The 27,881-nt window shown below is 42.0% G+C and overlaps 1 protein-coding gene across 1 annotated transcript in view; it reads left to right on the top strand.

Annotated features, from left to right (window-relative positions):
• FAF2 (Fas associated factor family member 2) overlaps positions 1–24,607 on the top strand; it is a 51,590-nt gene extending 26,983 nt beyond the window's left edge. Inside the window, exons 3-11 of the mRNA XM_033096226.1 lie at positions 7,987–8,121; positions 9,887–9,963; positions 12,487–12,625; positions 14,233–14,318; positions 14,417–14,508; positions 16,549–16,726; positions 18,032–18,203; positions 18,788–18,931; positions 23,776–24,607. Coding sequence (XP_032952117.1) covers positions 7,987–8,121; positions 9,887–9,963; positions 12,487–12,625; positions 14,233–14,318; positions 14,417–14,508; positions 16,549–16,726; positions 18,032–18,203; positions 18,788–18,931; positions 23,776–23,958 — 1,206 coding nt within the window. The 3' untranslated portion in view covers positions 23,959–24,607. The remainder of the gene's footprint in view (positions 1–7,986; positions 8,122–9,886; positions 9,964–12,486; positions 12,626–14,232; positions 14,319–14,416; positions 14,509–16,548; positions 16,727–18,031; positions 18,204–18,787; positions 18,932–23,775) is intronic.
• Positions 24,608–27,881: the final 3,274 nt, after the last annotated feature.

The following is a 27,881-nucleotide window of genomic DNA, read 5'->3' as shown; positions in this document are numbered from 1 at the left end:
GGGCGCAGCTCAGCTCCAGGTCCAGTTGCCGTTGCTGGTTGCAGGGGGCACAGCCCACCATCCCTTGCGGGAGTCGAACCGGCAACCTTGTGGTTGAGAGCCCACGGGCCCGTGTGGGAATCAAACCGGCAGCCTTCGGAGTTAGGAGCATGGAGCGCTAACTGCCTGAGCCACCGGGCCGGCCCCTGTAATGGATACTTTAATGCGAACCTTCTTATTGCATATTTTATACCATGTTTCCCCGAAAATAAGACCTAGCCAATCAGTTTTAATGCGGCTTTTTGAGCAAAAATTAATGTAAGACCCAGCCTTATTTTACTATAATATAAGACTGGGTCTCATATAGTATAATATAGTGTATAGTATAGCATAATATAATATAATATAATATAATATAATATAATATAATATAATATAACAATACTGGGTCTTATATTAATTTTTGGTCCAAAAGACGCATTAGAGCTGATTGTCTGGTTAGGTCTTATTTTCAGGGAAACACGGTAATTTATTATTTTGGATTTTCTTGATAGTTGTGTGATCTGCAACTTAAGTTATTTTATTTTAGTATATGGAGCGTTTGTTTCTTTTACTTGATCATTGAATTGGCTAGAACAGTGTCAAATAATGGTAATAGCAAACACCTTGTCCTCACTCTAATGCCTCTTATGTTTTATTAGCAAGTGTGATGTTGGTGGTGGTTTTGAGATAGATCCACTAGGATGTAAGCATCATGAGAACAGAGGTGTTTCGTTTTGTTGTGTTGTGTTGTGTTTTGTTAACTGCTATATTCCCATCATCTAAAACTGATTCTAGTACCTCACAAGCTCTCAAATACCCGTTTACTGTTTGTCTATTCTTGGCATATTAATAGTTTATATCAAGAGTGCATGTTGAATTTTATCAAACACCCTTGATCTCTGTTGAAATTACTATTTTAATTACGGTATGTTACTTGAATAGGGTGCTGGATTTCTGAAAACATATTCCTAAGTGATATTTAGTCATTCAGCACCTTTTTTTTCCCCCTTCTTCTCCTCTCCCCACAACTCTGAGTCAAGCCGTTGTTTCTCAGTCTAGTTGTGGAGGACACAGCTCCCTGGCCCATGCTGGTGTTGTGGGCATTGCGCTCTACCGGGCTGAGCCAGTCAGGCGCCGGCTGATGGCCGGCCGTTCACGGCCGCTCACGGCAGCTCTCTCTAGCTGCTGAGTGGCCGCCGGCTGCTCACGGCAGCCCAGCTCCAGGGAGAGCTGTTGTTCTCAATCTAGCTGTAGAGGGCGCAGCTCACTGGCCCATGTGGGAATCGAACTGGCGACCTCGGTGTTAGGAGCACAGCGCTCCAAGCACCTGAGCCACCTGGCTGCCCTCAACACCTATTTTTGAGTAATTAATTTTAGGCTCTGGAATTATATGAGAGAATAAGACTAAGCCCCTACTCTCATGAAGCTTAATTCTAGATAATTTCAGTTTGTAATAAATGCTGTGGATGAGTGTAGGAAATGTAACAGATAGGTTCTGGGGAGTTATTTTAAATAGGGGGGTCAAGTAAGGCCTTTCTGAAGAGGTTATATTTGAGCTGACACCTGAATGATGATGAAAAGGGGTGACGAATGTGAAAATTCTCGGGAAATGATGTCGCTCTGTGTCCTATTTTGGTGCTGTCTCCTTGTTAGATTTTCATTTCAAGCACATGCTGGCTTTATAAAATGACCAACTTGATTAAATTAGGTGAGAAGTGTAAATAGCATAGATTTGAAAGACAGCACTTGAAAACTTGTTTCTGCCTGTTTTCTATTAACTTTTTCATGTTTTCCCCCATCATTCATAATGTTTGTTTCACTACATCTTTCTTGATAACCTTTCTTAGAAAATGCTTTCTTTTTAAAGATTTTCCAAGTTTTTTAGCATTGGGTATACAAAGTATCATATCTTTCCTTCTCCTGTGTCTGTTCTATTAACCCCTTCTCTTTTTTTTTTTTTATTGTTTTCCTTTTTTAAAAATGATAAACCAGAGACTGGTTTATCTTATTATTTGTTTTTTTATGAGATGTTTTCATATTTATCAGTTCTTTTTCTCTGTTTTTTATTAAGGAAAAATTATATATTTTCACACTTTTATCGGTTTATATTCTTTTTTTAGCATTTTGATATTTTTTACAGCTCGGTTAATTAGACTCTTTCTTACATTTGAGACTGTGAATTTTCTTCTGAAAATACATTTTTAAAGTTTTTATTTTCTTCTTTGACCTAAGAATTGTTTAGGGACATATTTCGAATTCCTCGTAGCTTACTTTTTTGTTTTTGTGTATCCTTTTTATATCAATTTATTTTATTTCATATAGGTATCTATTGAGGTCCTTATGAATTAATAACTTTCCATTAATATTAAATAATGCATATATTTTTTGTTAAATATTTCAAACTTAGAGAAAAATATAGAGATAAAGGGAACAATCATGTATCTACCACCCAACTCCTGAAAGCCAGACATTTTGCAGTACTTATTTCAAATTGGATAAAATTGAAGCCTTATATAAGTTGCTTAAATGTCGTTCCCAGACTCCATTTCTTTTCCACCTTTCCTAGAAGGAACCATTGTTGACAACTAGGTGTTTATCAAGGAATGTGTTTTTTGTGGGATAAAGATTTGGTGTCTATACTCAATCAAGCTTATTAAATGTACAAATAAAATCTGCTATTTCCACTTTTTTCCCTATTTACTTAATGAGACTACTTGACATGATGAACTAGAATAAGTTTTTACAAATTTCTTAAGTTCCCAGTGGTAATGTCTTTTTTTCTAATTACAGAAACAATTCATGTTTGAAAAAAATTAAAATACAGTTTTATAAAGTTGAAAATGAAACTTCTTGATAATCACACTTGACTATCAAATGAAACTTGAGATAACACATTTGATGTTTTAGTATATTAATTATATGTCCTTTCAGACTTTCTGATGTCTGTAAGTCTCCTTAATGTGCTGATAATATATATGTGTATACGTTCCAATGTTGATAACAAATATATCAAAGAGAATGCTTAACTTTTTGTATATGCTGTGGAAAGGCAGTCCATGGTGCAGATAAAATATAATAATGAATTCTGTGTCTGTTTTGTGGGGAGACACTTTCTAAGTTTTATATGGTTTGACTATTTGACACAAAGACATGTGGCTATTAGAACTTTCTTGTAATAGTATTTGACAAGAAAGATAATAAAGATACAAGTTAATACCAGGTGATCCTTTTTGCTTTAAATTCTAGTTTGATTTATTAATATTGCCCCGTTTTATTTCTTGGTTTACAATTATCTGGTATAATATTCACCATCCTTTAACATGAAATGACTTACAGAAATACTAAATGCACATATATGTGCACAACCACACAGGCAAAGAATTCCAAAAAACATAAAGAAAATGCTCACCCATAATCCTACCACTTCATGGATTAGTGTTAAAGTTTAGTGTATATCGTTTCAGACTTTTTTAGGTTCATTTATATGGCTATGTAGATTTATATATAATTTCTTGTCATACAAATGAGATTATGCTGTATTCAAAGTTTTTTTCACTTTAGCCTATTTTAGTAACTCATAAAAAATAATGCAGGGCCGGCCCAGTGGCTCAGGCGGTTAGAACTCCATGCTCCTAACTCTGAAAGTTGCCGGTTCGACTCCCGCAAGGGATGGTAGGCTGCGCCCCCTGCAACTAGCAAGGGCAACTGGACCTGGAGCTGAGCTGCGCCCTCCACAACTAAGATTGAAAGGACAACAGCTTGACTTGGAAGAAAGTCCTGGAAGTCCAATAAAGTCGTGGTCCCCTTCCCCAATAAAAAAAATTAAAATAAAAAAAAAATGCATAAAATATATAAAATAATTTTAATTTTAAAAAGTTTAAACAAAGCCTAAAATGAAATATGAAAAAAATCCACTCGAATCACTTCCCTACCACTATTTCTCAGTCCTACACCCACAATACAGCAATATTAAGAATTTCTTTTGATTTTTTTCCTAAATATTTTATGCCTGTTTAAAAATGTATATGCATTAATTTTTCCCAAACAAACCAGAGCTCTTCAAACTTTTGGGTGTCACTCTTTGCACTTAAGAATTATTGAGGACCTCCAAAGAGCTTGTGTTTATATGGGTTATAGCTACTGATATTTGTTAACATATTACAAATCAAAACTGAAATTTTAAAGTTTATTAGTTTAAAAAAATAAACTCACTTGTTAACAAATTTTTGCAAATGTCTGTAATATCTGGCTTGATGGAAAACAGCTGGATTTTCTGCTTTCAATCTCTGGTGATACCGTTTTAGTTGAAATATGTGAAGAAAATCTGGTTTCACCCACATATGTGGTTGGAAATGGGAGGAGTATTTCAATAGCTTTTTCAAATAACTGGATAGTCTTTGATACTGTGATAGTTTCTTAAAGGTTAGTTGCAATATGGTATTTGAAAAAAATCATATGTAGGAACTTTTCATTCTTTTTTTCATTGAAGCCTATTGGTCTTCACTTTGATCTTTTACCGATGCATGATTTCATAATTTCGTGCATTGATTATTTGGAGAACATTGGTTCACTGAATTAATATAGATCTTCCAGATGTTGGTGCATTTTGCTATATAACACGATTCATTAATAGCACCACCAAACTCATCAGAGAAGCCTTTAAAAGGTATTAGGAAACTATCAAGCTTACAGTGGCAAATACAAGTTTTCCAAAATTCTAATTTTTGCCTGAAAGCTTAACTTTACAATTGATGACAAATATTATCAGTTCTGGTTTTTAAATAGCAGGTTTGTTGATAACGTAATTCACATACCAAACAATTCACCCATTTAAAATGTGAAATTTCAATCGTTTTTATTACATTCAGAGTTGTGCAGCCATTACCACAATCAATTTTAAAACATTCCACTAACGTTTTAGAATACTGAGAACATTATCCAGAAAGAACCCCCATTAGCTGATTCCCTCCTCCTCCTGTCCCTCCACTCCCCTCCCCTTTCCTCACCCCAGCCCTAAGCAACTGCTAATCTTCCTGTCTGTAGATTTTCCTCTCTGGACTTTCACATGAATGGAATCATTGTAAGTGGTCTTTTGTGTCTGGCTTCTTTCACTTAACATAATGTTTCAAGGTTCATCCAAGTTGTAGTAGGTATCAGTACTTCATTGTGTGTGTGTGTGTGTGTGTGTGTGTGTGTGTGTTGTGGTAAAATATACATAGCAGAGTTTACCATTTTAACTATTTTTAAGTGTACAATTTAGTGACATTAAGTACATTTACATTATTGTGCAACCATTACCACTATGTATCTTCAGGACTTTAACATCATACCAAACTGAAACTCTGTACCCATACACAATTACTTCCCATTACCCCCTCTCCACAGCCTCTGGTAACCACAGTTTTACTTTCTGTCTCTATAAAATTTGACTTTTCTAGATACCTCTTATGAGTGGGATCAGACAATACTTGTCCTTTTGTGTCTGCTTATTTCACTTAGCATGCAGTTTTCAAGATTAATCAATGAATAAATGAATGAATGAGTGAATGATTTATCTATATCCTAGTATGAATCAGTAGTTCATTCCTTTTTGTTGTCAAATAATATTCCCTTGTATGAATATATCTTTATCCTTTTGTCAGTTGATAGACATTTGGGTTGTTTCCACTTTGGGCTATTATTAGTAATGTTGCAGTGAGCGTCAGTGTATAAGTTTTTGTATGGACGTGCTGCGTGTCCCCAAAAATAAGACCTAGCCAGACCATCAGCTCTAATGCTTCTTTTGGAGCAAAAATTAATGTAAGACCCGGTCTTATTTCACTATAATATAAGACCGGTATAATATAATACAATACCAGGTATAATATAATATAACATAATATAATACCAGGTCTTATATTAACTTTTTCTCCAAAAGACGCATTAGAGCTGATGGTCCAGCTAGGTCTTATTTTCAGGGAAACACAGTATGTTTTCATTTCTCCTGGGTGTATACCTGGGAGTGGAATTACTGAGTTGTATGGTAACTTTCACCTTTTGACAAACTGCCAGATGGTTTGTTTCCAAAGAGGCTACGCTATTCTATGTTCCCAACAATAGTGTATGAGGGTTCTAGTTTTTCCACATCCTCGCCAGGATATATTAATTTCTGCCTTTTAAATTATAGCCGTTCTGGTGGGTGTGACGATGTCTCTTGGCTTGTAATTTGGATTTTCATTTTTCTGATGGCTAATGATATAGAGCATCTTTTCATGTTGCTTGTTGGTCATTTGTATATTTTCTTTGGAGAAATGTCTACTTAAGTCGTTTGCCCATTTTTAAACTCGATGATGAGTTGTCAGAGTTCTTTATGTATTCTAGATACTAGACTCTTACCAGTATACGATTTGTAAATATTTTCTCGCATTCTGTGGATTATCCTTTGACTTTCTTGATAGTGTGTTTTGATGCACAAAAGTTTATAGCTTTAATGAAATCCAGTTTTTTCTTTCTTTTGTTGCTTGTGCTTTTAGTGTGATATCTAAGAAACCATTTCCTAATCCAAGGTCATGAAGATTTTCTTCCATGTTATCTTTTAAGAGTTTTATAATTTCAGCCCTTACATTTAGGTCTTTGAAAAGAGTATTTTGAGTTAATTTTTTATATGGTGTGATTTAGGGGTTCAGCTGCATTCTTTTGCACATGGATAGCCAGTTATCCCAGGAACATTCGTTCAAAGATTATTCTTTCCCTCCTTGAATTGTACCTTAATACTCGAAAACATGAAAACTATAGGACTAACTTAGAGTAAGCTATAGTGCAAAGTTTAAAGCCACAACTAAGGTTAGAGGGCACACAAGTCCTCCAAAAGGCCACCCTCTCTCTGGCAGCATCTGCACATTCAGGGAGTTCCCAAAACCACCCTCACGTTTGATAATTCACTGGAAGAGCTCACTGAAAGCTTTTGCACTCTCAGTAATGGTTTATTACAGGGAAAGGATACAGATTAAATCAGCTAAAGGAAGAGACACAGAGGGCAGAGTCTTGCATTGCAAGCACAAAGTTCCGTACTCCTCTCGTGGTTTCAGGACATGTTGCCCTCCTGGCATAGATGTGTGACAATATGCACGAAGCACTGCCAACCAGGGAACCTCACCTCCGTGTCCAGAGTTTTCATTGGGGCTTCATTGACTTCATTGGTTGCCTCTGATGAACTCAGTCTTCAGGTTGACTGATGCGGCGATTCCCAGAGTCCCACCCCAGATCACATGGTTTGGTTTTTCTGCAGTGGCCAGCCCCACCCTAAGATTCAGTAACAAAGACGCTCTTAGCAGGTATGACATAGATTATCTCCCAGAAGCTGAGGCAACGACCAGACCTCTTTGGTTAAGGCCAAATTTTTTACTATACTGCAACAAATATTCATTTTCAGGGGCAGAGTTGAGACGGGAACGAGATTTTTTACTGAATGTTCATCACCTGACTGCCAGGAATTATATTAGGATATTTATGTATGGTTATCTCATTAAATTTTCAAGTCAACTCTGAGAAATACCATTCTTTCACTTTCCACATGAGGAAACCGAGGCTCCCAAGCCAGGCCCTCCATCAGCGCTCCCCACCCCCACCCCCGCTCCCCGCATCAGGACTGCTCCACTGCAAAGCTCTAGGGGAACTGCCTGCACTGTCCTCGCTGGGCCGGCTCTCCTCAGGCTTATGCAGTGGGGCACCTGGTGTCCCAGCGCCCTAAATAACACATGCCCTCTGCTTAGAAGCAGTGTGCTTGCTGCAGAAATGGAGCTTCCAGAGATGTTCCTGGGACACCTCAACTGTGAATTCTATAGCCATCACCACACGTTGCCTCCCACTGTAGCAGGTTAAAGGTCCTTGTTTTAAAACACCAAGCGACAGTTGCCTCATCTTTTTCTCTGAGTTGATTTTGAGTATCACTGAAACTCTTTCTTTCTACTCGGTTTTCCTCCTCAGGCTGCTGTACAGGACCGATTGAATGAGCAAGAGGGTGTACCAAGTGTTTTCAACCCGCCTCCATCCCGACCGCTGCAGGTTAATACCGCCGACCACAGGATCTACAGCTATGTTGTCTCAAGACCACAACCAAGGGCAAGTTGTTTCATAGCTGCAATTTCCCCCTTTTTGTTTTATAAGTCCATTCACTTGGTTATGTTGGGCTCTGCATTGTAGGAGCAAAATAAATATTCCGAATGTCGAAAGCTGTTGGCTAGACCTGGTTCCTTGGTAGCTTAATTGGGTTGTTCATTTTTCCTTGATTCCTTAATGAATCGATGCAGTAACTGTCCTTTTTTGCTTTCCTTTTTTTGGCTCCTTGCCAGTTATTTGAAAAGTTTTCTGTACCTTCGTTTGAGTGCAGTGTAGTTTCATTTACATATTTAAAGATATTTGCTACGTGTTTAATAGATCTTCCTCTTTTAAATTAGAATGTTTACTGAGTTCTTTGTTTCTTCATTTTACTTAATTTTAAGCTAATTCTGGGGAAGTGTTTGGAGTCTTTGTAGGGGCCTTAGCCATGTTTTTGAAATTAGGCTTGAAGGGCGAGTAGCAAGGAGGTAGTTCAGTGAAGTTGAGCAGGCATTTGGGAGTGCTCCAGTGCTCCTGGTGCTTTGCTGTTGGGATCCAGAGATGAGTCCGGGGGGAAGAGCCAGTGCTCCCCCTTACATCGCTCAGTCTAATCAGGGAGGTCAGGTGTGTATAGTGACCATGAGCTCCAGAGAACCTTTGGGAGTGTTTCTTATTATCAGAGTTACACTCACCTCTGATACTTGGATTTAGAATTCCAAGAAAGCCCTCCCTTTAACTTGGCAGCAGTTAGAATTTCCTCCATCGTTACACCTTTTTGTGGAGTACTTGACAGTGTTTTAAAAAAATAGAGTTCCTAAGTAGTATTCCGAAGTAGAAGAGCAGATTCTTAGAGCAATTGTATGAGTCAGGGAGTAGTTCTGGATATGCCCAATGTTTCCTCAGTTTGTTTTGAGCTTGACTCAGTGTGTGGGACCCTGATACCAGCCGTGAGGCTCCAGACCTCCCTGCTCTGGACACAGGGAGGGTCTCAGCACAAAATATGAACTATAAGAGATACTGTGTAAACTCTAGATCCCTGTATGATGCCAGTTAATAACAATGGCAACAATAGTCAACACTGTTAAAGTAGTAATTAACATTATTACTAAGATCAGCAGCTATATGGGGATATATAATTTTGGTTAATATAATTGTCAGTTCTTTACAAATGTCCAAGGTACCGTGTTTCCCCGAAAATAAGACCTAGCTGGACCAACAGCTCTAATGCATCTTTTGGAGCAAAAATTAATATAAGACCCGGTCTTATTTTAATATAAGACCAGGTGTCCTATACTATACTATAATATATAAGTAATATAATTAACATAATATCGGGTCTTATATTAATTTTTGCTCCAAAAGACACATTAGAACTGATGGTCCAGCTAGGTCTAATTTTCAGTGAAACACGGTAGTAATAATAATGGTTATCTTTCTTGCTGGTTCTATACATCACATTGTAAATCTGAAAAGAAAGAATGAATATTTATGATTTAGGGAGGAAAACTTTTAATTGAATTTGACAACTAATGGAAGTAAAGCTGCAGAAAAATTGTTGAAGTTGATTTAATACAAAAATTATGTCATAAAAGGAAAATACGATAATATTAGATGAAATACGATCAAAGGCAGCTGGTCTTTAAGAAGGATGAGGTGTCCGGGAAGAGGGGACCGTACTACAGAGGGAGAGACCACGTGAAAAGATGAGACAGTGAAAATCTATGCTAGCCATTTTGTAACGTATTAGGGATTGAGTGAATAATATCTAACTTTGTTTTTGGAATTTCAGGGGCTGCTTGGATGGGGATATTACTTGATAATGCTTCCATTCCGGTTTACCTATTACACAATACTTGATATATTTAGGTACGTACCTTTAATTTACGTGTCAGTAGCAACAGGGTAGACTTGGGAGAGGAAACGTAGACCAGGATAAGGATTATGCTCTGTCAATTTTGACTTGCCAATTTGTCGTCAGATTGAATATTCTTCCTAAACTGTCTTTTAATATAGTATGAAAATATTTTAAATTACGCAAACAGAGCAACTGATGTTGTGAATTGGAATTGTTTTAAAGTAGTCTTGCTTATTGTTTTCAAGAATCAATTTATCTACATTTATCCTTATCCTGCCTTCTCCCACCATGTTAGTTACCTCTACATTCCCTAGTTAATCTTCCCTTTCCTTTCTAACCACCATTAGCTACGAGCTTTATGCTCCTTGTAACTTGTACCCTACATCATCTGTAACCCCATCTGACTACTTACAATCCCAGCAGATTCTCTCGCTCTGAGATGATTCGCTTTTCTGTAGATTCCTCCCACCGGTTTCCCCTCTCTAGACACTTCTGTACGATTCCCTCTGTCCAGGAGCCCCACAGATGCTGGCACCAGAGCCCTGCAGTATGTGTACCGCCTTGCTTCACACCTTAACCTTTCTTCTTGCTTCCTTCATGTGCCATTTAGAAAGCTCAGCACTTGGAAACTACAGAGGGGCCAGAGGTAGAAAATGTCCGGGGGACCCAAGTAGCTGGCACATCAGGCTTGGGGTGTCTGGTCTACAGCCGAGTAGTAGATGAACCCACACTGAGGCGTTACAGGAGCTGAAATGTGTGTGGGCTTCCAGGCCCACAGATGGAGCTAGAATGTGCAGTCTGGGCCTTGCATACAGAGCAGCCTGTACCTCCTTCCCAATAGGGTGGCCTTTGCCTTACTCTGGGGAGCAGGGGTCTGAATTGAGGACCCAGCAGCCACAGAAGTGCAAGGTCAGACAACACCTGTACCTTGGTCACTTGGTGTTTTATGAGACTGCCTGCTTAAAGTTCTTATAGGTCACCAATTAACCAATTAGTACTCTTTTCATCCCGGTTTTATTTAAGAATGGGCATATAAAAACCTTCAAAGTAATAATGAAGACTGAGTTGACATACCAATTTTTATAGAACTCTGATTGTCCTAAATTCTGTAGGCCATGGGAATATATTGTAATGGGCAACAAAAAAGCCTTTTATCCATTCATTTATCAAGATGAAACTTAAAGAGTAAGAAGATAATCCGAAAATACTTAATTTTAGAGAAAGTTATCAAAACATCAATTTTCTAAAGGAATTCTAACCACTCCCCTCTATACACAGCTTCTTACATTTGTTTTTAATTTGCTCTGGAATGTTTGTGTCAACCAATTTGATTTGATTACTCAGGAGAAATTCCAAATGAAATTGTGTACACACGGGGAATTTGAGGGGATAAGGAATTGGCTCAAGATTTGGTAAGGAAAGCGTCGTAGTTTAGTCACCTTTTCTGTGCTGAAAATTCCTCGAGTATATGAATATTGTTTGTTTTCCTTGGGAAAAAATATGCATGGAGTGTGTTACTAATTTTAATGCAAAACTATATCATCTAAGCAACTTGTTTAATGTTATGTAGCGCATTGGCTTATCAAACCTCTGTCCCATTGCCTTCTGTGAAATCCAAAGGATGAATAAATGGTGCTCTACAAATATGATTGGGATGGGCTCCGTAGAAACAGATGTGTGGTACCACCCCTAACCTTACAATAGCGTCCAGGTCTCCACGTCGGCCATTGTACTCTAGATCAGTTTTATAATTTCCCCCATGGATGCCATCCACCATAAATCAGTAAGCAGAATTTACCTGCCCCTTTGAAGAGCAAGTAAATCATGACTGCACGTTTGGGTTTCAAGTTCTTGTCCATAATTTGAATAGCTTGGGAGTATGCACTAAAAATTCGTAATTCCAGGAGAACAGAAAGGAGAGGGAAAGGCAAGTGGGACGGCCAGAAAGAGACAGAACTCGGTTCCAGACCAGTGCTATCCAGTAGGACTTCCCGTGGGGATGGAAACGTTCTGGAACTGCCCTGTCCAGTGTGGAAGCCACTGCCCACATATGGCCATTGGGCACTTAATGTAACCAGAGTGACTGGGGAACTGAAGTTTCTGTTGTGTTGTATCTCATTTAATTAAATTTAGTAGCCACGTGGCTGGTGGCTCCCTGTATTAAGACAGTGCCATTCTAACGAGTCTGGGGGCACAGCTTGATCCGTGATCTTTTTAGATACTGTGTCTTCCTTTCCCAGTTCTTCTAGCCCTAAATTTTTCTGCAGAAAGGCACTTGGGATTTGTTTAGGCCGGTGTTGGAATTTATAATCCTAGTAGTTTGCATTCTTCTTGAATAGGCGATGGAACCCTACTTGGCTGCTTTGCAGCTTTTGAGCCAGACTGTGCTCTCAGGTGTGGTGGTCCGCTCCCAGACCATCCAGCTCCTTTGCTGCCCCGCCTCTGGCTCTGGGTCAGGACTCTTTTTACAAACTGGCCCCCCCATGTGCACTGCATTAAGCCGATTCATGTGATCTTTATTCCTTCCTCCCCAGGTTTGCTCTTCGCTTTATACGGCCTGACCCTCGCAGCCGGGTCACTGACCCCGTTGGGGACATTGTTTCATTTATGCACTCTTTTGAAGAGAAATATGGGAGGGCACACCCTGTCTTCTACCAGGGAACGTACAGCCAGGTCAGTGCCACAAACCATATAGATGCCAATTTATCGCTATGATTCTGTCCACAAAGGGAAGGATAGGCAGCACTGATCATGTCATTCTTTTACTCAGAAAACTTATATAGCTCTTTACTGTTTATAGAAGAAACAAACAAACCTTTTAGCTGGGCCCTCCTTGATCTAATCCCCACCTCTTTTTGAGGTCTTTACTGCGTAATTTGTTTCCCCAATACCCTAGGTTCCAGCTAAACCGTTTCTTGAATGACCTGTTCTTTCCCATCTCTGTGCCTTTGCTTTTGCTGTTCCCTCCACCTGCAATGCCGTCCTCACGTTTTTGCTGATTGAAATCTTGCCCATCCTTCAAGCAGCTCATGTCACTCCCTTCTTATGCCCTTTCCTGATTGTCGTGCCCGACCCTGGCCTACCTTGCAATTTTGCGATTTAAAGGAGTAATCTTTCCTTTTGTGCTTTCATAGCTTTGTTTTTAAACCGATAGCAATTTCCCACTCTTCTTCATATTTTAGTTGTTTGTGTCTGTCTTTCCTGTCCCAGACTAGAAGACCCTTGAGAGTCAAGCCTAGAGTCTTCTTCGATCCCCCAAAGAGTTGCATGAGGGCATAGACCGCACACTCAAGGCAGCACATCTTGTTTATCCGACCCACACAGACCTTCGACTTGCTGCCCCCGGGAGTGAAAATTAAGAGCTCTGTGGGGTGTTGGGCATGTCTCTAGTTGGCCGGAGAACAATGTAGAAGTAACACTGGGCATAGGCCAAAGGGCGGTTCTGTTCTGCAGCCTCCAGGATTCCTGCATCTATCTGGAGAAAAAGCAAAACGCTTACTCTTGCTTCCTGCTCTGATTCTCTCACATCTGCTTTTTCTCATAGTCAGTCTCCCTCACTGGCTGCTCCTACCCCACTCCACAAGCACAAAGCACCTACCGTATGCCAGGCACAGTGCTCAGTGCTAGAGATGCTGAATGAGATGGGCACATCCCATGCATTCTCTTTGCTCTGACCCTGAGGGGAGACCACCAGTGGTCATTCAGGAAATCTTAATGTAACGTGCTCAGGGTTATGCAAATGCAAGAGCATATGCAGGAATCTTGGGCCCTCACCTTGTCTTTGAAGATCTTTTAAACCCCAGTGCTTTTTAGAATGCCTCTGGGTCCCAGTCCCTCATCCCTGCTTGCTGTATGGCCTGGGGGCATCTTCACAGTATTTATTTATAAAGATGTCATAGCTGTAAAGTGGCAAAATTCTCACCTCCCTTTTCCCTGTCAGGCTCTCCTGTTTTTATCTTCCTTTAGAAGGTGGGAACAACTGACTTCTGTGATTTGTTGGGGACATTGTCAGCCTGTCTACTCTCATGTGCCTGATACAGTTTTAAGTCCTAACAACACTAAAACCTTTTCATTAGAGCTTGTTAGCATGGACTTTGTGTGGGGAGAAAAATGCCAGGGGAGTGAAGGTAGGCGCCCAGAACTCGGATTTCTTGCTCACCTTTTCCCCGCCTTTCTCCTTTGGTTCCTAAACATGTAGCTTTATCCATTAGGACCCTTAACCTAAATCAAAGTTCAAGGCACAGTCCTCGGAATAATTTGTGACCTTCTGTTTCCCACAGGCACTGAACGATGCCAAGCGGGAGCTTCGCTTTCTTTTGGTTTATCTTCATGGAGACGATCACCAGGACTCCGATGAATTCTGTCGGTCAGTGGATTGATCATTTTCTTTCTCTTTTCTGACCTTCCTGCTGAGAGTTTGCAGTAAGCAAGTTCTTCTTATGTCCTTTTCACTCCTCTCCACAGCAACACGCTCTGTGCGCCCGAAGTTATTTCCCTAATAAACAGTAGGATGCTCTTCTGGGCATGCTCCACAAACAAGCCTGAGGGGTACAGGGGTAAGTCGTCTTTCCTTTGCCTCCTTGTGATTGTTGGGGTATCTTTGGAATGATCTGGAAACGCACAGTGCTGTCTATACATTGTCTCATTTAATCCTCTCAGCTGTCCTGAGAGCTAGGGGTTGTATTACCTCTTTATGGTGTAGGAAACAGGCCCAGAGAGTTAAAACTGGCCCGGGATCCAGCAGTTAGCAAGTTTTGGAGCAAGCTCGGCTCTGCCCGACTCTAGCCCAGTCTTTTTTTAATTATAGTTGACATTCAGTATGATGTTAGTTTCAGGTGTACAGCATAGTAGTTAGACATTTATAACTTACAGACTGATGCCCCCAATAAGTCTAACTCACCTGGCGCCATACACGGTTATTAATATATATTTGACTATACTCTCTATGCTGTACTTTACATCCCTGTGACTGTTTTGTAATTGCTAATTCGCACTTCTTAATCCCTTCTCCTTTTTTCCACCCAGCCCCCAACTTCGCCCATTCTTTATAGTTAACCACTGTTTTATTCTTAAAATCAGCCAGTCCTGGCCAGCAGCTTGCCTTTAATCTTAAAGGGTTTTTTACTGAGAGTTTATTGTCACCATCAGTCATTTTTTTCCCCCTTTCTTCCGCCTCCCCCACCCCCTCCGGTTCAAGCCATTGTTTCTCAGTCTAGCTGTGTAGGACACAGCTCCCTGGCCCATGCTGGTATTATGAGCCTTGCGCTCCCCCCAGCTGAGGCAGTCGGTTGCCAGTTGTCGGTTGGCCGCTCATGGCAGCTTTCGCCGGCTGCCGGCCACTCACACTGGCCACTGGCCACTCATGGCGGCACACAGCAGCCCACTGCAGCTTGTGCCAAGCTCCGGCTGCTCATGACAGCCCAGCTCCAGGGAGAGCTGCTGTTCACAATCTTAGCTGTAGAGGGCGCAGCTCACTGGCCCACGTGGGAATCGATCCGGCGACCTCAGCATCAGGAGAGTGGCACTCCAACCACCTGAACCACCGGGCTGGCCCCTCACCGTCAGTCATTTTAATAGAGCTTCTTGCACAGTGAGTTAGTTGTTTGAGTACCTTGAGTGCTGATAGGGATTTAGAAAGTTCAGCCCTTTGCTGAAAATAACTCTGAGCTGGAGGTAAGTATTTTTAGAAGTCAGTCTCAGATATGAAGGTATCCGGTGAAGAAAAATGTAGTTCCTGTGCAGCTACTTACTGTTTGGCACCTGAGTGTGTACCAGCCTTCTAGACTCTGCAGCCTGAGAACCAGGGCTGTAGCACACATTTTGCCTGCGTCCAGGAAGCTGAGTCTTTCTTCCTAATTGGTTCTTAAACATCGGATGAGTTCTTGCAGCCTGTGTTCTGCTATTTTAATACAGTTTGGGGGGTGGACGGTTGTGGATAGAAGGCGACTAGGGATATTTATTATAGAGGCTGATAAAATCTCCTCTTTCAAACACCGTAAGGAAATCATAGGTAAAACTTTGTTGTGATAAAATCTTGGTTATTTAGAAGACCAACTTTCTAAACTCCTTTGAAACAGAAAAGCTAGCTCTTTATTGCTGGGTAAGAAAAGATGCGGTGAAAGGAAGGGATTGGATCAGAGGAGAGAAGACAGAAGATGGTGGTGGTGGTGGTGGTGGTCAGCACCCATAGCGTAAGGCTGAGACTTGCAGCCTTGTTCCCTTTAGACTTGACCCCCCACACACAGGGAAGAGTGGTGCTGAGCAGTAGCCAGATTCTTTAGAGAGCCTTTTATACCCATCAAATAGACATTGTCCCTGAACTCTGCCACCTTTCTTAGCATCATCATGACAGCCACACCCCCACCAGAAAAGCCTATGAATCGGGTTCAGATTACCTAGGAATAGGGACACAAATACATCACCAAGAAAAACTAAGAAACTAAGAGGAGAAAGAGTTAGGCAGAGAATAAATGGCACATCCCTCTTTTCCAGCTGGGATTAAAGGCATTCTCTAGTGCTTGTTGTGGAATTTCTAAGAGTTGATCTGTTTTATCCCAAAGTCCTGCCCTTGATCTATTGGGTCTTCTTTCTGTCAGTCTCGCAGGCTTTACGAGAGAACACCTATCCATTCCTGGCCATGATTATGCTGAAGGATCGGAGGATGACGGTGGTGGGACGACTAGAAGGCCTCATTCAACCTGATGACCTCATTAACCAGCTGACCTTTATCATGGATGCAAACCAGACTTACCTGGTGTCAGAACGCCTAGAAAGGTATAGGGCAGTTCCTCTGGAACTGAGAGGGAGACCAGCTGTAGATTTGGGTGGCTGACCTGGGGCTCCACACATCGTGATTTCTCTCCTGTAGGCAACTTTAAAGCCTTGTCCATTTAGTGTCAAATATTTATGTACTTTGAAATAAATAACTCTCCATCAGATCATCTGTTCTTAGAGATGTAAATGAAAATAAATACAGCGCTCTGTGCTCAAGAATATATATCGTGCCATTTAGAATAGCTAAGCCATGATATAAAGAGCTTAAATGTAAAAAATAAGGAATGGCTATAACACTCCCTCCCCACCCGGTAGTATAAGTAATATGTATTAGTTGTAGGAAATTTGGAAAACACAGAAAAGCACAAAGATGAAATTTAAAATAATCCTGCCATAATCCTACCACCACTTTTAACATTCTGGTATATTTGCTTTCAATTATATAGATACACACACTCCTATACATACACAATTGTTTGGAGAGAAAATGGAAAATACACCAAAATGTTAACAGTGTTTTCTCTTTGATTACTAGAATTCTGAATAAAATGTTTCTACATTTTTCAAATCTTCCAAAATGTGTGTATGTAGTTTTTTGGTTTTATGAAAGCAACATATACAAAAATGTAGTAACCTAAAGGGGTATTTGCCTGTAAAATTGATCTGATGATCATTTTATAACAGTAATACTATGCTACTTTTGTGAGAATTGGGAAGAAAAAATAGTGTAATTTGAAAAGTTAAAGGGTGAGGGAAAAGCTTGCTATTTCTTTTTCTGCCAAATTAAACTGGGAGAAGAAATGGCTTATTCAGATTCCTCCATGCTCTGCTTTGGAATCCTGTATGGTAGTGTGAAATAATCATCTGCCAAGATTGTCAACCTTTTTACCCCAAAAAATTTCAGTATAAGAAAACCCAGAGTTCTGGTTAAGATGGCAGAGTAGGTCACCGCTGTGCTTGCCTCCTCCCGTGACCAAACCAAAACTACAGCTAAACTGGAACAGTCAGCCTGGAGAACCATCTGAAAACTAGCCGAACAGAAGTTGTGTAACTAAGGATATAAAGAAGAAGCCACCGCGAGACTGAAAAATAAATGAAAACTATTCTTTGAATTTCATGGGTGATGGGGAGAAAATTTTAAAACTTGACATTTAACTAAAGCAGATAGATAGATCCAACACAATTCATCACTAATGTATGTTACCATAAATGTAAAAAATAAAATTTATGCTTTATTAGTCCAAAAAAAAACCACCTAGAGCTTTGTGAGATTGCTTTTCTCCTCTGCTTGTGATCTGCCCACAGGGAAGAACGAAACCAGACACAGGTGCTGCGGCAGCAGCAGGATGAGGCTTACCTGGCCTCTCTCAGGGCTGACCAAGAGAAAGAGAGGAAGAAACGGGAGGAGCGGGAGCGGACGCGGCGGAAGGAGGAGGAGGTAAAACAGCAGAAGCTGGCGGAGGAACGGCGGCGGCGGGTAAGGGACCTGGTGTCTACTTAACGGCTCCCAAACTGGTGTTGTCTTAAGTGTGAATGGAAAAAACTAGAAGGTGGTGGGAATGTGGGTGATGTAAATTCTCCTTGCCGTTTTGATATTTACTACATTTTCACAAACAGTATTTTAAAATTTAAAAAATAAAAATAAAAAATGTGTAACAGTGAATAAAAGGATAAAGAGCTCTATTCCATGAAAAGTAAATATAAATAATAAGCAGTTCACAACGCTATTTATTCACAGCAGTAATTTTTAAGTATTCATTCTGAGTACCAGGGTTAGCTCATTTGCCATTTCATTCATGATCTTGTTTCATTATGTATTACCACGGAATTATAGCCAGTATCTTTTAGTCATTCCCTTTATTTCCAAGAGTTAAACGTCAATAAATAATATATGTGATGCAGTAGTACTTTGCATTAGGTTGTTTCTGACTCTTGCCAAGAAGTTTTTCTTAGGATACTCGTTATTAGTTTTTCTTCGGGCTGCACAATAGACCTACATGGTGACTGTATTTCCTCTCCCTACTGGAGCCATAGCCTCACCTTTACTTTGTGTCTCTACAGAATTTGCAGGAAGAAAAGGAAAGGAAGCTGGAGTGCCTGCCCCCTGAACCTTCCCCCGATGACCCCGAAAGTGTCAAGATCATTTTCAAATTACCCAACGATTCTCGAGTCGAGAGACGATTCCACTTTTCACAGTCTCTGACAGTAAGGACCCCTAAATTGTGTGAAGTGTGTGTAGTCTGGCCTGTAGACTTGGAAGCTGGTAAGGAATCGCTAGAGCGTTGTTAGTGTGTCTGTTGCTCTGACGAACCGGGGAGGAAGGGGAGTATAGAGTGAAGCGTGCTGTGAACTCAAAGCAGTATTAAGATTTTCTTCCATCATGTTTGAGCTCTGCTAAGAAAAAAAGGTGCCTTGCCGAGAAATCCCACAAGACGTGTGTGTCTGAGGTGGGAGGCTCTTCCATGCTACTTGGCTTGTACTGGCTTCAGAATCACAGAACCCTTTGCTCTGTAGGAAAAAATCTGTCTCCACTGACCTAGAAGCTCTAGAATCTGAATATTTGTGCACATACACTTCGCTTACATCTGAATATTTGTGCACATACATCTGAATATTTGTGCACGTACACTTCGCTTGCACTTGTCACTCTCCCTACCCATTTGGCCCATGAGAAGCCCCACTTTGTGTGGCTTCCTTGTATATCCAGCATCCATAGATAAATAGCATTTGTCATTCTATAAGGAGGTACTTAAAACCGGAGACTCTTATTAAAGTCTCACAGAATGAAAATGAAATTCTCATTGTTCCAGGGTTATTAGATGTGTTTCCTTGTTGGTATGAATCAGTCGATGTGGTCAGTTGTCTTCGTCTCTAAGCCTGTTTTCTTCATCTGTAAAACAGGTGTAATAGACACTCTAGTGGGATTGTTGTTAGGATTAAGTTCGCATGTAAAGTGTTCAACGTTGTGTCTGGTTCATCATAAATTCTCAAATGCTAACTTATTTTTGGTATTTATAACCAAAAAGAAATTTCTGGGTTGTTTCTTTTTTTATTTATTTACTTTTATTTTGTTATTAATTTCAGGTGTACAAAACAACATAATGATTAGGCATTTACAAGAAATTCCTGTTTATATTGAGAATTGATTTTCCAAATTTACAGCTACAGTAGGTTCTGCCATTTCCGTGATCACTGGAAACAGGAGTAAGTTGCATAATGGAAATGAGGTGCACTGTAGTCAAGTGAGGTTGGGTAGCACATTTATAACTTCTCCTATGTTTAACGGGGGAACACTGGACAAGTTACAGAATCCTTTACAGGGCCTCACCGCCCGTCTGTAAAATGGTAGTATAACCTGCCCTTGATAACTTTAAACTGAAGATATGTCAGGCACTGTGCTTGGCCCTCTAGGGGTTATACAGATGGTGACACGTGGTTCATGGAGTTTACTATCCACTAGGGAATGTAAGACTTACAAGAGCTAATATAGAGTAAAAAGTTGTGAGGCATCCTGATGAGTGAGAAGCAAATAGCTTCCTCATTTTATTTGTTTACCTCTCACGAGTTTCTTTATATTGGGAGAAGGTGCTCGCATCTCTAACTTTGGATTTTTTAATTGGGATAAAATGAGCTTCACACAGTACCTACCGTGTAGTAGGTGGTTACTAAATGACATCCTTTCCCCTGCTGTGTACCCTAACTTCCGGTTTGCATATGGATTTTAGCTTGCAGCCAAGTTCACTAATTTCACTGTAGTATGCCTTGGCTTCAGGAGCTTCTGCTCCCCGAACTCTCCTTATGTATATGAAAAAACGAACCAAAACTTTTCCTCTCGAGAGTTTTGGAGGAAAATCGGTTAGTTTTGTGGAACAGAATAGGTTTCTGGCCAAAGGGAAAGCAACCCATTTGTTAACCATTAATCCCTGAAGGCTTTAAAATAGGTTCTCAGTAAAAGTTACTTAAAAAACAAACTTTAGACTGAAAAATACTTTGTCATAAATGGGGAAGAGGCTCAGAGATGGGAAAGAAGTGGTAAAGGAGGAGAAGTACAGTGGCAGTGCTGGCCTCTAATTTAGCATTCATAGAGTTAATGACACAACATTGTATATGTAAATATAATGATTTATAGATTTTAGTGCTCTTGCAGACTTTGTGTCGTCTTCCTATGCGCTCTGCCTGTTAAAACAATCTCGCAGAGTGAATGCTTAGTGAAATATCAATTTGCACATGATGCTCAGCTCTTGATAGTGGTAAAACGCTAAAGTAAAGGATAAATTGTAGGAAAATCTCTAGGCCCTATGAGTGGGCAGAAAAGTGGCAGCTGCCTCTCTTACATGATGCATATAAGAGAAAATCCAAATTAGACTCAGCCCAGAACTCATTTTTCTATCCATTGCGAACCAGAAGAGACCTTTGGAGGGGATGTCATCTGTTTCCTGATGATACTAGCCCATTGTCAGTGGTAACAAAAAAATTGCCAGTTTTGTACCAGTGTTGAGTACAGTAGCCCCCCCTTATTTGCGTTTCAGTTACCTGCGATCAATTGTGGTCTGAAAATATTAAATGGAAAATTTCAGAAACAAACAATGTGTAAGTTTTAAATTACACACGTCCTGAGTAGCGTGATGAAATTTCGCTCTGTCCCACTTGGGACGTGAATCATCCCTTTGTCCAGCATATCCATGCTGTCTGTGCTCCCAGCCCCATTCTCGGTTATCTGATCGGTCATCAGAGAGAGAGAGACACCACATTCACGCAACTTTTATTACAGTATATTGTTACAATTGTTCTGTTTTATTACTAGTTATTGTGTATCTCTTATTGTGCTTAATTCATGAAATACATTTTATCATATGTATATATAGGAAAAATACAGCATCTATAGGGTGTAGTACTGTGTGTGGTTTCAGACATCCACTAGGGGTCTTGGAACGTATCCCCGCAGATAACAGGGGACTGCTGTATTCTCAAGCAGCGATTGAAAAGGAAACAAAATATTATTTCGCCCTTACATAAAACCCATGTTGGATTCATACCAAGAACATGTGGTGCAAGTCTAATTGAAATATCTCAAGAAAAAAAAAAGGAGAATGAATGTTAATGGATATTGAAAATCGAGTCAGAGAAGGGAACTGAGAATGGTTGATGTTGATACACTAATAAATGAGAAGTTTATAAAATCATGAATGAATTAGGTAAGAGGACCATGGATTTACTCCTTAAATTCTAGAGTTATAGCTCTAAATAGAGTTAAGTTTAAGACAAGGAGGAAGGACTGCTTCACACAGAGGGAGATAAACTTATAACAGGTGGAACAAAAAGAAAATAGAAATAGATCCCCTCCAAATAAGGATAACTTGCATGGTATGTTCCTCATCTTTGGGACTGACCTGAAAGAGGTTAGCGTTGCTTTCGCAGCACATGCCTCAGAGTCTTTGTTAGAAATAGAGTACGTGAGGAAGAGTGTGCCTTTTTAATGTGTGTATTGAGAGAGAGAGGAAAAAGGTGGCCTGTTGCCTAGGTATCTACATTTGAAGTTTTAGCAACAGGAGTTCTCCTTGTTGCCTTAGGAATTTACTTGTGCCTTTTCTGAGCCAGAGCAGGGCGAGAAGAGCATTCCCCCAGAGGAGAGGTCCACGTGGAGGGTGTCCACATGCGGGGCACCCAGCACAGAGAAGTCAAGGCCCAAGTGGCCTGGCTGGGTTGGGGTGTTAAAGCCAGACCGGGTGAGGAGGTTGTCCATGGCGGGGTGGGGTGAACTCCTGGTCTCTGATAATTTCTGCAGCAACCTGGCACGTGGATGTGGGTGTGCAGTGTGTACATACATCCTCCAGCGTGCCTGGGCGCGGCGACACCCCAATAGCAGTGAACGTACCTAGCACCCAGGTTGTGGCTTTCATACCATTGTTCATACCAGGGCTCCTTGGAGGAATGGCTGGTTCCAGGGCTGGGACACCTTGTGCCCGAAAGCAAGTAATGATTCAGAGAACAGTGGAGACATGTCAGAAAGACACGAGCCAGCTTGAATGGACTCCTCCTTCTGACTCCATCTGAAACAATTGGAACATTGAAATAAATAGTAATTATAACATCATAACTTACTGACTGAAATAGGAAATCATGAGTATAGTAATATAAATAAGTAAACCGAAAGTTAGAGGAACAGAATGTCTCCATAGTTTCAAAGTACCTCCCCTCGGAGTTAATTACAAAAGGGACATGAATAACTTACAGTGGAGAGGCCTGGCCGGTGCCACCTCAGCCAGACGATTAAGTGAAGGTCATGGGCAGTGGAACCGACCAGCAGTGTCGTCCACCTGAACAGGGCCGTGGGTGCCGTGCAGCAGCATCTGCACGACTCTGGCCACAGAGGCGTAGCTGGGACCGAATGGTGACAGACAGTTGAGAGACGCTATACAGAATACTTGCCCGGGAATCTGAACGTGTGTCAAGGTCATGAAAGTCAGGGAGAGACAGAGGATTTGCTCCAGGTTTAAGGAGGAAACTTAGGAGATGTGACGACGAAATGCAATACACAGTTCTAAACTGGACTTTTTTTGCTGTAAAGGGCAACGGGCGAGACTTGAATGGGGCCTGAATAATAATATACGTTATGATATTATGGTAGTAAATGTATCAGTTCAACTTCCTGATTTTGAGGTTGTTACGGTTATGTAGATTGCCCTATTTGTAAGACATGCACAAGTATTCTGGGATGATGGGACATCAGGCTGGCAGCTCAGTCAGCTGGGTCAAAGAAAAAAATCTATAACTTTTTTGATAATTTCTAAGTAAAAGCTTTTTAAGTTTCTATGATACAAGTTGTCAAAGAAGAAATAGGTGAATCAGTTCAGAGGAAGGCTAACAACAGGCTGCGTAGTAAATGCCCTGCAGGAGCCGCGCTCGGAATTGGCGCTGAAATGGAAGGACCTCGAAGTAGAATTCCAGTGCAGTGTGATTATTTCATGTCTCAGTCATCCTGCAGGTTTCGTGGGGGCTGGGGGGGGTATTTTTCTCACTGCCCTTCTTTTTCTATATGACCTCTGCAGGTAATCCACGACTTCTTGTTCTCCTTGAAAGAAAGCCCTGAAAAGTTCCAGATTGAAGCCAACTTTCCCCGGCGGGTGCTGCCCTGCGTCCCTTCAGAGGAGTGGCCCAACCCGCCCACGCTGCAGGAGGCCGGACTCAGCCACACAGAAGTTCTCTTTGTTCAGGACCTAACAGACGAATGACACTTTTTCTTCCTCTCCCCTCCCACCCCAATCCCTAAAAGAAGTGGAAAAAAACAAAACAAAAAAAGAGAGAGAGAAATTCATATTATTATTATTATAATACAATATTTTTTTTAAAAGACTGCTGCATCCTAAGGAAGGATCAGAATCCATGCTGCCTGCGAGGTCGCCGCCCGTGTGCGGTCAGCAGTGGACGCTGCAGCCGGCAAGCCCACCGTCCCCACTGCCTGTGCACCACACCCCTCCAGGGAAAGGAGACCCTTCACCTCCAACCCAGCCATTGCCCTAACGGGGGAAGGGGACGTTCCCACTAGTTCTCATTCATTCTTGCTTTTATGGAAAATAAAAGTGAAAAACCTCCAGCGACCAGCGACCGCAGCACCTGCCAAGGACTTGGTTCTCCTGTGTCTGGAGAAAAGAGGGAAGAGAAGGCACAGAGCGGAGGAGATGTTCCTTGAACTTCCCACAACTTACGAATAACTTTTCCATTTTTTCTGTTGCTTTGTATTGACCAAAGGAATGAGGCTGACAGAGGTGTATGTTTTTTTTCCTTTATTTGATAAAGAGCCAATTCTTAAACCCATGAATTCATGCCCTGGGCTCCTTAGCCCACAGGAGTGAATAAAGGTGCGCGGGCTGGTCTGTGCTTCTTTTTGCCATTGCCCCTCTCACGTTACCCGGGGAGGTTGTTCTTTTTGGTCCAACTCGTGCTGTCCTTTCTTGCCACCTATGCAGCCCACTTGGAGCAGTGGGAGGAAATCTGCGTTTGTAGCCCCTGCAAAGGCTGTGATGCTCAGATACCCATCTGTGCCATGTGAGCTCTGTGTATACTGACCTGTACACACGACTGCAGCTTTTCCTCAGCGTCTGTCCCAGCCGGTCGTTACGGGGTCTGAACCAAAGGATAGCAGCTCTTCATTCCTCTTCTGACGTATGCGTGCTGTTCCCGCCCAGCCCTGGGCTTCCCTGCCTTGCCAAGCTCAGTACCTTTCCAAAGGACCTGCAGGGCCTGTGGTAGGGCCAGCAGAACCACGTGAGTGCCCTGCCTGTTTTGGTGGGCGTGTGGTGGTGGTGTTCTAAGGACAGAAAAATAGAGGCCTTGAGGGAAGCTAAGACGGAACGCAGCCTGTATGAGCTGTTAGAAGGCAGATTGCAGTTTCTGATGCAGCCGCCTGCTGGAGGCAGTTTTTATCCTCTTCCTCTACTGCTGTGTTGAAGTAATAGGGTTTTTTTAACCTCTGGATGTCTCTCATTTGTGGTTGCGTTTATGGTAAGGGGTCAGTCAGTGGGTCAGGCCACATATTAACAGATGCGAGCTTGAGCTGACAAGCATTCCAGAGTGTTCCGTAGCTAGACTGGTGCGGACTCGCCAGAACACTGCAACCTACTGAGCTTCCTAGTTCCCAGCATGCTGTGAGGCCAGGGGTTCCTGTCGAAATAAAGCATAACTTGTGGGATTTGTGGTCTCCAAAGGCCTTTTCTCTTGCTTAACTAAAACCTGAGGCCCTCTGTTAGTGGCCCTCTCAGTGACCTGGCTGCTGTTCTCTGTATCCTCGGGGGTTGGGGTACACACCTGGGGGCAGGCTGTCTCCTGGGGAGCCTGAGAATTTCCCAGGGGTCTTGGCACGAGTGTCTAGAACACCATCTCTACACAATTTAAGTTTGCTCCTGGCTGCCTATTATTCTTCCACTTCGTTTCCTGCTGTTCCAAGGCCAGATGAGGGGGAAATCACTGTCTGTTGTCATGAAATGTGTCTGGAGTGAACACGAGGATAAACCGTGTTCTCCACTCAGCCGCGTGTGAAGTCTGCTTCCTGCTGACAACTCTGCAGAGAGGAATTTTTCCACTTAACTCACAGAGCCTCCCTCCCTGATTTCACAGCTGCTCCTCATGGCAATACACGGGGGTGGTGGGGACATTCGCTAGGCTGGCTGTGCTGCGTGTCTTGCCCACACCTCTGGGAAGTTGTAAACGTTTTTCCTTAATCTGCATCTTATTCTACAACGTGCACTTTCAGCCTCATGCCTTTTGATAACTTGTTCAGCGAAGGTGGTCAGATGCCAGAATGTGAAACATTTTCTGTGTTTGTCGGTACAACTCTTGTGACAGCCTACACATTTACTTCAGTAGGTTTCCAGAGGCTTCTGAAGCACACGCCCCTTCCTGGTCCCTATTGCAATAGCCCTGCTTCACCCTGACCCCATTCCCGTCTCTGCCAACCCTGGAGCTGCTGTCCAGGTGCCATCTCCTTCCCTCCGTGAAAGGTGCACATCGTGTCAGTGCCAGTACAATCTGTATGTCACTCCCAGGGACCTCTGGGAGCTCGATGGGACCTACAAGGGAGAAAATACCCAGAATCCCGCGATCTGTAAGCATTTGCTCTTGTTTCCAAGTCACCTCTGGATGTTTTCAGCTTTTGTTTCCAAGTGGTAAGTCATCAACTGAAGGAAAACGTGTGTCAAGTTTCGTTTAGTTCTCCCAAGACAAGTTGTAGATTCCGCTGCGTGACCGTGGGAAGTGACCAAGCGAAGACCCCCAGTTGGAGTCAGTTGAATTTCTGCAGCCTCAGTGGGGCCCTTCTAGTCTTTTCTTCCACTTCTGCAGAATTTCCTGCAGCAAATATTTCCTTGCTTGCCTCCACTATGATGTTTGGATAAGAGATGGCCAGGGGAGAATATTTATCTGAAAAAAAAAGAAAAAGAAACTCGAATCTTCAACTGAGCAGTTATTATGAAAAATGCTAATGGTGCCAAGGCCAAGGAAAGAATGTCAGAAAACGACCGTGGGAAGGAGTGATAACCCCCAGAATGCAAAGTCGGGGGAGTATCTGGTGCTTGAACAAGAAGCTCCACTTCACAAGCGGTTTTTTTCGGACTTGGAGGAACGCAGCAACAGGACGTCCATCCACAACGGACGCAGTGACCCGACGAGGACTGCACCTGAATAGTTCCGTGTAACTTACTGAAGAAATCTAGTGTACTTTAAATTTTTTTCATAAAAGTTTACATTGTATTGTAGGTTAACATTAAATGTTTTATAACAAAAAATTTCGTCAGTCATGGGTCTTTCTGTTGAGGATTGAAGTGATAGATACTTTCTATGTGTGAAGGGCAGGTTGGAAAACGGGGAGGGAACAGGACATTACACTGCCACGCAGCAAGAGAATCAGAGAGAAGCAAGGACTTCAAGTAGACCTACAGTGTGTTCCTGTGGGAACGGCAGCTGAGGCAGTGTGGGGTCAGAGTCGGGCTCATTTGTCAGCTTTGTGACCTCAGACAAGTATCTAGTTTCCCTGAGCTTTGGTTTCCCCAACTGTAAAGGGGGGTAACGCCATCTGCATCAGGGTAGGTCTAGATTACATCGAATCGATGTGCATGAAGCCCCCGGACAGAAGTGTCAGTAAGTGATTGTTCCTTTCTCCATGGGAGTGTATTTTGAAAGAACATTTTTCTTGCAGTCATAACTCAGTTTCTGCCCCCCTCCCCCAGTTCAAGCCGTTGTTTCTCAGCCTAGTTGTGTAGGACACAGCTCCCCGGCCCACACTGGTGTTATGAGCCTTGCGCTTCCCACCACCCCTGAGGCAGTCGGTCACCAGTTATTGGTCGGCAGCTCATGGCAGCTCTCACCAGCTGCCGGCCGCTCATGGTGGCCACTGGCCGCTCATGGTGGCACATGGCACCACACAGCAGCTCACACCGAGCTCTGGCTGCGCACTGCAACCCAGCTCCAGGGAGAGCTGTTCACAATCTTAGCTGTAGAGGACGCACTGGCCCATGTGGGAATCGAACCAGCGACCTTGGTGCTAGGAGCACAGCGCTCCATCACCTGAGCCACCAGGCCGGCCCTTGTATTTTCATTTCTGAGAGGAAGTTTAAGCCTCGGTTCTTGGCCTTTCTCTGCCCCTTTGTCCTGTGCAAAGACC

This window comes from Rhinolophus ferrumequinum, chromosome 24 (genome assembly GCF_004115265.2).
Source record: "Rhinolophus ferrumequinum isolate MPI-CBG mRhiFer1 chromosome 24, mRhiFer1_v1.p, whole genome shotgun sequence".
Taxonomy (NCBI): Eukaryota; Metazoa; Chordata; class Mammalia; order Chiroptera; family Rhinolophidae; genus Rhinolophus; species Rhinolophus ferrumequinum.
The sequence above is the reverse complement of the archived record's forward strand: the minus strand, read 5'-3'. Positions and strand labels throughout refer to the sequence as shown.